Below are 12,372 nucleotides of genomic sequence, written 5' to 3'. Positions count from 1 at the left end.
GGCCTCGAAAGGACTGGCAGGAAGCGCTTCCCCTCTGGGGGAAGGGTTTTACATGATTTGTTGCAGGGATTTAAGAGTCTTGTGCTCTTTTTTGGCAGTCTCCAGAGCATTATCGACTGCTTTACCAAAGAGGTTCACATCTTCGATAGGTTTTTTAATAAGCGCTGCTTGGGTCTCTGGCTTGAAACCAGAGTTTCAGAGCCAAGTGTGACGTTTAAGCAGTGTGCCCGAGCTAGGGACCTTCCTGCCGTTTCCGTAGTATCCAGAGTGTTTTTCAATACATTTTGGTTGACTTGCCTGCCTTCAGCCAAGATGGCGATCAATTTGGCCTTTGAGGGTTCAGGTTCCTCCTGGGTATAAGGCTCCATTGTGCATTGGCGTAACTGGCCAGCAACGTAGTGTTTGCTATGAGCGTGATAAAAGCAGCTGTCGTGGTAATCCGTTTACCTAAGGCATACAATCTTTTTGATTCTTTATCAGGAGGTGCCTATCCCGGTACTCCCGCCAGTTTCCGGGTGGTGGTGACCACTAGGGAATCAGGGGTGGAGTGGCCTTTAATATATTGAGGGTCAGTAGGCGATGGCCGAAATCATTTTTCCACTCTTGGATTTACTGCCCTTGTTTGGGCTGGAGTGACAAGAGAAGGGGCCAATCTCCTTTTAATGGAATTAAGGAGAGGAATTGCTTGACGGGAAGGGGGGGGGGGTGGGCAGTTCTTTAAGATTGTTGTCCATGAAATCTTGTTCAGGTATGGCCTCTTGGGTGGCAATTTGAAAATGATCACCTGCCTTTCGTAAGATGGCATTCAAGGCCATTCAATCGTCTACTGGTGAAGCCTGGCAGGTCGGGGTGGAAGGAGGGGAGTCCAAACATAGGACATCTGTCCTGATCGTGAGTAGGGAGCGCGCATGGCTCCGTCTCCACCTGATGAGTCCTCCCTGTTGTCCGTGGCATCCGCCTGGTCATCTGCAGTGTAGTCTTGTAAGAAGGTAGTATCTTCCTCCTCATCATCATAAATATCTTAATAAGTGTCCATTTGAATTTCATGGTGGATAGAAGTGAAATGTTCTTGAGAAGGTTCTACATTTACAGGAAATCTTGAGGCACACCTAGAAAAAGATGCCTCCCGAGGTCTCTTGGGGGTAGGGTGCTCTGAAAGTGAAACAATCCTTTTCTAGCGGTCCATGCACCCTTCAAATTTTACTCTGGTCCATTTAGACGAACCAGAAAGTGCAAAAGGTGGAAATCTACTACTAATAGTGCTAGACAAAGGCTCCTGACTTTCCTCATAGCTTTCGCGATCATCAGGGTGCTGTGGCGCGTCCTTAGATGTGTCTGCGGCACGCTCCTTGCGTTTCACTGAGTCTAGGCTTCAGCCCCATTGTCGAAGTAATCCTTGCAATGCTTTCAGCGAAGTCCGGTGAATTGGGGCGTGCCGTACGACTAGGAGGTCTAGCGGTAGATTTTTAAACTACCGATTGAGTAGGAGGCCTAGTGGTAGATATTTCTACTACCGGGGCATTAATGGGCATCGGAGCGTCAGCTGAGGGCACTTCAGTGGTCAAATGTGATTTTGATGTAGCGCCCTTAATTTTCGAAGGCCCAGTCACAAGACGCTGCTGCGGATGCGGGGAAGGCTGTTGATCTTCAAGATCAGAGGATTCCGTCAAAACCTTTGGCGGTCCCGTTTGACGCTTTCACCCGTTGCGTCGAAACTGGGGTTGGGGTTGTGTTTTTAGTGTGGGTCTTTTGTACACCCCCGTCGGTGGGTGTTGTCCCCGTAGCATGACTTGCGCCAGGCCTAGAGGGGTCTGGGACGGGCGTGGCGGACCTAGAAGTGTCCGTTGTAAGGTCTATGGTATCCGGTATGGATGCTTGGTCATTACTGGTGCCCCCGTCACTTTCGGTGGGTGTGGCGGTGGGGGAAGAAGCTCCAGCCCGCGACATGCTGTAGGCGGCCCACCGCTTAACGCAGCGCTTCTTAACAGTTTTAGGACGAATGAGTATACAGGCCGCGCACTGCGCTTCATCATGGTCAAGGGGCAGGCAATTATTATACTTCTCGTGCTAGTCTTTCCACGGGTATTTGACCCTGCAAGAGGGGCAAAACCTAAATGGTGTCCTTTCCATAGCAAAAGGTAATGAAAATGATGACCAAACCTAGAGAGTAAAGAGGGGGAAAGAGGAGAGACATAGCGAAAGATATGATCATCCCGACCCCACTGTCCCTACTGTGCAGGCCAGCCAGAGGGCCCGGCCACGTGAATGACTCTGGCGCCGGATCTTAGGCGTCGTGGACCACCGCTGTCAAAAGTTCCCGCAGTCTTCGTCGTAGAAATCGAAGCACCGTTGAAGTAACTTTAGGGGAAATAACCAACAAAGTCGGGAAACAAGTATAAACAATGTCTCTTATGAAGATCTCCACAATGGGGTGACCAGTTATCTGGGTGGAAAACAACAATCTGGGGGGTCTCGACACGTGAGGGATTTTGGGTAAACTACATGTCACAATAGGGATAGTGTTACAGACACGCCTAGGCCGACGTCCCCTTTCAGTCCCCGAAAGACAAGATGCAATACTCTGCGGTTACCACTGGATGTCGGACCATATGCACAGCATGTGATTCTAAGCAGATTAACAAGCATCAGAAATAAGGCTAGGCTTTTTGGCTTCGAAGGCAGAGTTGACCACTGGACGAAGGTATCCGAAGAAGAACTTGAAGAGGATGCCGGCTACAACTCCTGGACCAGTGAAGCCCTGCTGCTGTGCTGAAACTCCAAATACGTAACGACGGAGAAGCCCCTGCAAGGACGACTTCTCCCTTTGAGTTGTTGGGACCAATCAACTCCAAAGTAAGCCACATGGACATCCTATCAAAGCTGGTCGAGTATCCACTGCAGTCGCTGCTGGAACTGGATACCCAGGGAGAGGAACACCAGTTTGTGTGCGTTTGTTTTTAAGCTGTCCAAGAGCTCCGGAAGATCCTCCGGACTGTCAGGAAGCAGGATTGACTGAGCCCGAGCCCCCTCACAGTGCGGGACCCCAGACACAAGGAAAGCCCATCTCGACAGCCAGGAACCGCAGTGTTGCTATTTACGGTAGACGCGAGGAGCTGAAACACTGAAGAGCCACTTGTTTGAAGTTTGCCGGTTGCGCGCAGTGATAATCCCTTTGCAGTGTAGGAGTCCCCAGAAGTCCTCCTTGACCCCACGACTGAGGCCCAGGAACAGCGAGATCTGCAGAGCTGCACAGGAACAGAAGTCATCTGCTGCACTTTTTCTTCAACCTAAAAATACTGTAAAGTCTAAGAGAACTTACCTCTTGTTGTGTAACCACTTGTCCTCGGAGACTTGCTTGGTTGCATCTGTAGAGTTGCTATCAGCTTCTTTACTTCACAAGCCTAATCAGTTTTGAAACATTGTGAAAGACTAGCTACTTACCTGCAATAAGTGCTTCAGTTCACCTTGACTTTTGCTAACTTAACATTGGCTGGCCTGGCTCCCTGAATGACTCCTCTTCTGCTTATGCGTTTTGCCTTCCTTCCAGGAAAGGGTTAACTGACTTTGCATTAGGGGGTTATTGAAAGTACGTAACTGCTTAAGAATCCTTGTGTGAATACTTGTTTTATTCTGATCCCTCTTTTCTTTGAAATTCTAAGAAAGTCTGAATGCAAACAGTGATATATTAATGTCCACAGCACCCTAGCAATTGATGTCACCTGAGGGTGTAGGTAGTGTCTGAGTCATCCGAAATGGGTGTCTACTGATTTAGATAACTAAGAGTGTGTATTTTTGGAATGTATTTGTGCGTTTTATATGGCTCCCTTCTGAAGGCTTATTCTAAACCGACCGGTAAATAAATTAATAATGGTTTACTCAAGAAACCTTGTGTGTAAGAGTTTATTTGAATACTTGTCACTGTGTATCTCTGTGCAACTCCCCTACAGCTCACACTGATCCCTCTTGAGATCAGCATGACTGCTCAACACGCTACCAAACTGTAGTATAGACTTATACCAAAGATTAGGTTCCTATTAGCAGGTGGTCAGGGTTGTTGTAGTGCACCCAAAGGGTACTGCATACAATATTGCCTAAAAGGCCACCATTCTAGCAGAATGTTGACCCTTCAGTGCATTAACACAGCTTGTTTGACAGCCTGCATGTAATAGTAACTTAAAAGTAATTAAGGTATATTCACTGCCACCAGCCATAAGAGTGGCAGTGAGAAAGGGGAAAGCATGCATCTTCACAGCACTCCACAAAAAGGTGGGGTGTGCTGGTCTCACCTATCAAATGCAAAGGGGATGAAAATGCCTCTGTCCTTGGGAACACCAATTCACCCAAGGTACATTAATAGAAAATAATAAAGGGAAGCCCAAGGGGCAACACAGCAACACTGTCCATAAGGTACTGTGTGCTGTCATAGGAAAATGCATTAAGCCGAAATGTTATAGGGAACTATAAATCCAAATATGCACTATGGAGAGGCATAAAAAGGTCATCCATAAAAAGAGTAAAGGAAAGGGCGAGAGGGGGGGAAAAAAAGATTCCCACTCACCCAGGAACATGGAAAAATAATCACCAAATCCAGAAAAACATTCTGCGGTTCCAACAGGTGAGTAAGAGTTAGCACAGAAATGAACATCTTCCCCAACGTTCAACAAATATGACTTATTGGTACCTATGTTTTTGATGTGTTCCTACTGCATCTGCATACCCTTCTATGTACAAGCGCCGTGATACTTTTGGGTTTGGGCGCTACACAAATGCTTAAATTAGACGAGGATTTGCAGAGTTCCAAGGCTCAACTTGGGACAGCGACTATTGCAGCAAAGAAGCCCAGTAGGATGGCTGGCAGAAGTGTTCTCTGACTGTTAAAGTGCTTTCAGCAGCTAGATCTTTGAGCAGATGTCGGGACTGAGGAGTTGCAGGTCTACAGCAGGGTGCTCTCCATTGCAGGGGCCTCGGCTCTAACAATCATTTGAATGGCTGCAAGACACCCCCTTTATCCAGGATTGTGGTTGAGTTGCCCCCAGCCCACTAATGAGAAGGATCTGCATCATTCAAACTGGCACAGGCTGTCTAATCGTGGGCAGCCTCTGGCCACTACATCTGCCCAGCAACAGACACTTTGGCATGGATGTGGACTGAGTGCAGACAGCCTCCACAGCCAGCCCGCCCGCACCCACACCCACCCCCACCCCCACCCACCCACACACCCACACACCCACACACCCACCCCCACCCCCACCCCCACCCCCACCCCCACCCCCACCCCCACACACACACACACCCACACACCCACCCCCACACACACACACACACACACACACACACACACACACACACACACACACACACACACACACACACACACACACACACACACTTTGCCTGCGACAGCTGGATCATTCACTGAGAACTGGTTTACCATGTATGGAAAATCCAGCAATAGTATTGCAGGAAGAATGTCAAACTACAAGATGGCCAAAGGCAGGATGAAATCTTTATGCATGGCCATTTTTAGAGTACATGGTACACCAAGTGGCATTATGCTGTAAAATGCCAAAGCGCACAAGACCATAAAAATTGAAAACGGTAACAAAGTACCCGATTCCAGCAGTCCATCCTGGGCACATCATGCAAATAACCTCAAAGTTAACTTTGTTTTTGGTATGGAGACTCCAAAGTACCTCCATCGCACTGCACAGGTGATCTGTGCAGGAAAAAATAAACCTATAATGTTATTGAGAACCGAGTTCTCCCGCACTGATGTTCATAAGGACCAAATGGTGCCTCTCAAAACGGATGAGCTTAGCAAGATAAGAAGCAAAAAGGCTAAACATGTCGGGCAAGGTTCAACTATCTATGATGGGGAAGAAGCATAAAGACCAATCCTTCCTAACAGAGGTGACCCCCCACTCTAAACTGTGTTAGAGATTGTTTGCAGAACAACAGACTAAGGGGGCCTGGCCGGTCTAGGACCAGAGAAGTGAGAAAACCGAGAAGGAAGACAAGCCAGTGGGCTTTAGAATCTTAGCATGGAAGACCACCGACACTATTGCTGCCTCATAGGTAAACCCAGCTGCACCTCACTGATGAGACCCCAACAGGACGAACATATTTTTGGTGGGGGGGAGGGGTTGCTTGTGCTTCAGTTCAGATGATTTAGGATGGATTGCTCCTGCTGGTGAGTGATTTGCATATGGCTGGTCCCCTTCTGCGATGGTGCAGACAGGATAAAAAAAAGTGATGTTGTAGATGCCAATAGCACTGCTAGTGGTTAAGAGTATTTCAAAACCAACCTCCCACCCACCAACCCACCACTTCTTTAGGTTAATGGCCAACAACACAGGTCCGCCCCACATCACAGTACATGGAAGCTAACAAACAGGCAGACTGCTGCATCCGACCAGGATAGAAATCAAACGGTATGCAATGGAAAATCTTTACACAAATAGTAAGTGTACAGCTAAGTGTCACCATTGTTCCACTGTGGCACTCTGATATAAGGACACATTCAATTCCAGACACAGATCCTGGGAATGATGGCAACGTTTAAAACACATGCAGGGTTTCCTTGCAATTTTATTAGGCAAAGAAAGGCATGCAACACTCTGCCACCAACATGAGGCACTACTCCACCTTTGGTTAAGCCTGCAACCATTTCCCTGGTCAAAATGGAACTCTGACATAATACAGCAAGCGAGAATGGATACATATCAGAATTCAGCAGGTCTGGAGAGGCTTACACTAACAGAGGCGATGAATAGGTTAGGAATCGGGCAGTCCAAGTACTCCTTGTATGAGTCAACAGGGGAGAGTAGCAGAGAAGAGGAAAGGGGATATGAACCAGTCATTGACAGAGATCTTGTTGTCATAAAGCAGCAGCAAATCACACGGATTTGAAGAATGAATAAGAACCAGACAGCCTATAGGACAGATGATGTGGCAAAGCTTTGGCATCAACAAGTCGCTGACAGCGAAGGATTAGGAAGGCCAAGATCCAGAACTGCATCTATTTGTAGAGTCCTAAACAATGTACAGTAGAGCCCACCCATGAACCAGCTGTAAGGTGAAGACCACAGAGAGAAGGAACTAGCACTGACCAGGTTCATAGTCTTCTCTAGACCTGGTAGAGCCTCAGCACAATCAGGTAGAATAATGGCATAGAAGCTAGTATTGGAATGGGAAATAGGGCCGGAGCAAGATCCAGGGGCAGAGAGCAGGGATAGAAGCTACAATGTACGTGGTATCCGGCGCTCTACTTCAGCATTTTAGTCTTCAGGCTTATCCCGGTGCAGACAGAAGGATTAGAAAAATGATTTGGCAGTTAGTTGTTTTTCTCATCAAGATGGGTCATCCGACCTCACCCCGGAGCAGCTTTATGAGGGGAAAGAAGCCAACATACCCCTAACCTGCAGTGTCTTACCTTAGTGTGATACGGCCCCAGCACGATCCATCCACAGAAACAGTAACCCAGGTAGATGACGGCCACACAGCAGCAGAAGCGGATGACATTGGGAAGAGCAACACTCATGGTGACAATCAGGATCTGAGAGGAAGAAAGGAATGTTTCAAGGCCAGTTTGAGCTCACAGCAATGATTAAAATTGCAAATAAAACAGCACATACAAACAAGTACGTAAATCCCTCAAAAACATCACTTATGAAAGATAGATGCACACCCTTTAGGTAAGTTTTTCTAAAATCAAACTGGTGTGGGACTTCAGAAGACTTATCTCTTGGCATTAGGGACCCAACTCTAAATTTAGGCCTGTACTACACAAGTCAGTAGAGTGGCTGAGAAGCCAGGTTCATCTTAGGCGGGAGTTCTGTGAGCTGTAGGGCAGTACAGAGAAATCGGTTAATACAGATACCCAAGTAAACACTCGCTTAAACGATATATAAAAAACACATTTATTTATATATACACACACAAGGCAGACAATCAAATCTAAAATGAAGCAACTAACAATAACATTGAATAGAATCAAATTATAGAATGAACAATAATGCAGGTGAGTAACTTTTCATATACTGGTCATATCCATCACACTGAATGACGTAAATTAAGGTTAGTATCGCCTTTGCAAAATTGAGCATGGTAGGAAGTCAAGGTTATGTAGACCAGAACTAGAAACTTTCAATAACAAGTACACTCTCCCAGAGGGATGTAGGCAGTCTTTCGCCTATCAATAAGTGTTCACAATTAAAGCCTACGGAGGTTCCAGCATTGCCAAAGCCAATAGGATAAAGATGATGGACCGATGGTAAACTGGCATAGTCAAAGACAAAATGAACGGTTCCAGTTCTGATGAAGATCTTCGGTGGAAAAGTCAGTGGTTCAAGAAGAAAACAAAAACACCGGAGCTCAAGAGGAGCCTTCCTGATAGTACACAGGCTGCAAGGCCTGCACAGAGGAGTTGATGTCAACTCTTCCTTGAAGAACTCCACACTTCCCAAGCCAGGACGCACCGAAAATGGCACAAGGTAATTACAACCCAAGCCCAACAGTACCTTATAGATGAAGAAATTGTAGCTGGCTTCCTTTTAGGTGCAACGTTGCAGACCTAGATTCCTGTTCCTTGGTCGTGACGAAAGTGGGGTCCCCCGGTGGGCTTCTGCGACAGCACTCGGGCGAAGGGGTCGGCAGCATTGGATTCAGCTCACTTCAGTGGCTCTTTGTGGATTTGGCACCTTTTTCTCAGCACCAAGAAGAAATGAGTACAGTCGGTTGGATTCTCTTAGCTTACTTTGTCCTGAACTCTGGTGAGGGGACTTTTGGTAGAGTTCTACCTCTGGAGGAGAACACGGGTGCCTGCATAGCTTCAGCCGGATTCAATCTTCGGAAGACTATTCACTCGATAATGGTCCAGGTACCCCAGGTATTGGTGTTCTGCGGTCTGGACAGTTGCAGGACGTTGGGGGATGGCCCAAAATGAAGGTCTTGAGGCTAGTTGGTCACACCAGCATAAGAGGAAGTCGTCCTTCCCAGCCGATTTGAAAACAGGGTCAGCACAGCTGCAAGGCTTCACTGGTGCTTCTGCAGTCTTGGGAGGTGCTGCTGGTGTCTCTGCTCGTCTTCAGCTTCAGATTCCTTGTTCTAGTGGTCGACTCTGCCCGTGGTCACAAAATCCTCGCCTTTTATGCTGGAACCCATTCATTCATGCTCATAGAGCTGCCAATCACCTGCAGGCTGGCTGCCCTTCACGATAGCCAGCCGCCTACTTAGAAATGGTTTCAGACAGGCATACCTACAGAGAAAGGAAAGTGACCTTTAGGGCTCCTCCCTCACTTCATGCTTTCTCAGACACACTGGAGCCTGGGCAGGACTTCAGGGCTGAATCCCGCCAAAAGGTAAAACTCACAAAGGACTGAAATCTATTCTAAATGATGGAAGAAAACCAAAGAAGTAACTGACAAAAGGAAAATGGTGAAAAAAGAAGCCGGGACATTTTGGAAAAATACACAAAAAAGGGAAGGTGCCTACTTGGGAGGGACCACAACCACATTTTAGCTCACTGTACCTTTCACAGAAGAGAACAACAAGTTACTCTTTTACCTGGTAACGTTCTTTCGATGGGATGGTCCGACGACGTATTCCATATCTATGACAGTAACCACCACAGCTGTGCTGCTTCGGAAAATCTTTCGGCATCTGCGTCCTGCGTCGATACGCTGTCCGAGGGCCTCTGTCGAGCCAACGTCACCGGATGTTATAAGTAGGACGCACGACGCCCGTAGCCTCAGTTGTAGTTTTTTCCCCCAGAACGTGTGGCACCAATCTTCTGCCAGTATGACCACAGAAAGCCATGCGGAAATGTAAGCTGCAATCGCATAAGAAATTCTGTAGAGGGGTAGGCAGGGAGGGAGGGAGCGATATGGAATACATCGTCGGACCATCCCATTGAAAGAACGTTACCAGGTAAGAGAGTAACTTGTTCTTCGAGGGGATTGGGTCCTCCGACGTATTCCATATCTATGACAGACTCCCAAAGCAGTACCAACGTACGGAAGAGGGAAAAAGAATTTAGAAGAAAGAAATTTAGAATGCCCAATCAAATTGCAGAGTAAAGGAACGCCTTGCCAAAGGCCAGATCCTGCTCATGGATAGAATCTAGGGAGTAGTGTCGTACAAAAGTATGGGCCGAAGCACAAGTGCCTGCTTCACAGATGTTACAAATAGGAACACCCCTCTGCAGGGCAGTAGAGGCAGCCATACTCCTAGTAGAATGGGCCCGTAAGCCTACCGGAGGGTCCTTACCCGCCAAGCGATAACATTCAGAAATTGCCAAGATAATCCATTTAGACAAAGTCTGCTTAGTAACAGCTTGTCCCAAACGCCTTCCAGCGCAACCTATAAAGAGCAGATCATCCACCCTGACCCGGGACATGCGTGAAATGTAGAAACTTAAAGCTCTCTTAGGATCTAACCTATGGAGCCTCTCCTCGTCCTTACTAGGATGCGGAGGAGGATAAAATGCCGGAAGAATGACCTGGCTTAAATGAAATTCCGACACCACTTTCGGAAGAAAGGAAGGACAAACTCTAAGGACAACCCTGTCCCTATAAAACACAGTGAAGGGTGGCTTAACTGAAAGTGCCTGTAACTCACTCACTCTGCGAGCGGAAGTGACCGCAACTAAAAATACCGTTTTCAGGGTTAACAGTCTCAAAGGGCAAGAATGTAAAGGCTCAAATGGAGCACCCATTAGAAACTTGAGAACAAGGTTCAAATCCCAACCGGGCACCTGGAAAGGTGACGGAGGGAACACATTAGTGAGCCCTTTCAGAAACTGAGAAATTAAATGGATTATAAAATAAGAACACTCCTCAGACGAGCGCTTAAATATGGACAGCGCCGCCAGGTATCCTCTAATGGTACCCACTTGCAAGCCCTTGTGGGCTAAAGAAAGCAAAAAAGACAGAACCACAGTAATGTCACATGAAAAAGGATCCACATTCTTAACCCTGCACCAGTTGCAGAACTTTCTCCAACAGCAACGGTACAGGGACTTTGTTACCGGCCGTCTGGCCGAAAGCAACACCTCCATCACGTCTTCAGGGAGGTCCCAATCCTTATACCTCAACCTTTCAGAAGCCAAGCGTGAAAGTTGAGGGATCTGAACTCTGGATGGAGAACCTGACCCCCCCTCCCGTGAGAGCAGATCGTCTCGGTAGAGAAGACAACGTGGAGAGCAGATGGACAAGTCGAGACGGTTCCGTGTACCACGTCCTCCGGGCCCATGCCGGAGCAATGAGGATCATCCGGGAACCGAAACTCCGCAGTACTTGCGGGATGACGGGGACTGGAGGAAACGTGTACAGCAATGGGAAGGACCACTCCACCACGAACGCGTCTCCTAAGGCTCCTCTTGTATGAAATTCCCGCAAGCAGAGCCTTTCGCACTTCCGGCTGACACTGGAGGCGAAGAGATCCACTTGAGGGGTCCCCCAAAGGGCAAAGATCTCCAGGAGAATCTTCTGAGCCAACTCTCACTCATGAGAGATCGCGCTCTGCCTGCTCAGAGCGTCCGCCCTCTCGTTTTCGTCTCCCCAGATGAACTGCCGAGATCGAAATTCCCTGCTGGATGGCCCAGAACCAGAACTGCATTGCCTCCCTGCAGAGAGGAAGTGACCCTCCACCCCACTTTTTGTTGAGGTAGTGCATGGCCATCGTGTTGTCCGTCAGAATCAGGACATTCTTTCCTCGCACAGTCGGCAGAAAAGCCTTCAGGGCAAGCCTGACGGCCCTCATCTCCAACAGATTGATATGGAGTCTGGTCTCCGACGGAGACCAACGACCGCTGACTGTCAACTCGTTGGCATGAGCTCCACAACCCCGTGAGGGATGCGTCCGTCATGATCGTCACCTCTGGCCAGGGTAGCCGAAATTGAGCCCCCTTCATCAGAGTGCATTTGTCGGCCCACCACAGAAGGTCCTGAGCGACCTAGGGCGGCACCTGAACGGGGTCCGACATCCTGCTGGAGGACTGTGACCACTGCATCTTGAGAGCCCATTGCAGCGATCTCATCCGCAATCAGGCCTCTGGCACCAGAAGAATGCAGGGTGCCATGAGGCAGAGCAACCTCAAGAACTCGAACGCCGGGAGACTGCGGGCACGTTGAAACTTGTTTACCATCTGCTGAATGTGAAGAGCCCTCACCTCGGGATTAAAACACTGCCCCAGGGATGTGTCGAGCACTGCTCCGATATACTGGAGCCGCTAAATTGGTGTCAAGTGGGACTTCTTTAAGTTGAGGAAGAAGTTCAGCTTGTGAAGGGAGTGGCAGGTGACGGACAGATGATCCAGGACTTGCTTGGGAGAACGCGCCCTGACCAATCGTCCAGGTAGGGGTAGACGTGAAT

The 12,372-nt window shown here is 48.2% G+C and overlaps 1 protein-coding gene across 2 annotated transcripts in view; it reads right to left on the bottom strand.

Annotated features, from left to right (window-relative positions):
* Positions 1-12,372, bottom strand: part of MCOLN1 (mucolipin TRP cation channel 1) — a 639,103-nt gene that overhangs the window by 191,005 nt on the left and 435,726 nt on the right. For both annotated transcript variants that reach the window (XM_069603920.1, XM_069603921.1), the window contains exon 11: positions 7,433-7,555. In XM_069603920.1, coding sequence (XP_069460021.1) covers positions 7,433-7,555 — 123 coding nt within the window. The remainder of the gene's footprint in view (positions 1-7,432; positions 7,556-12,372) is intronic.

The sequence above is a fragment of the Ambystoma mexicanum genome, chromosome 3q (genome assembly GCF_040938575.1).
Source record: "Ambystoma mexicanum isolate Mex_15411 chromosome 3q, UKY_AmexF1_1, whole genome shotgun sequence".
NCBI lineage: Eukaryota > Metazoa > Chordata > Amphibia > Caudata > Ambystomatidae > Ambystoma > Ambystoma mexicanum.
The sequence above is the reverse complement of the archived record's forward strand: the minus strand, read 5'-3'. Positions and strand labels throughout refer to the sequence as shown.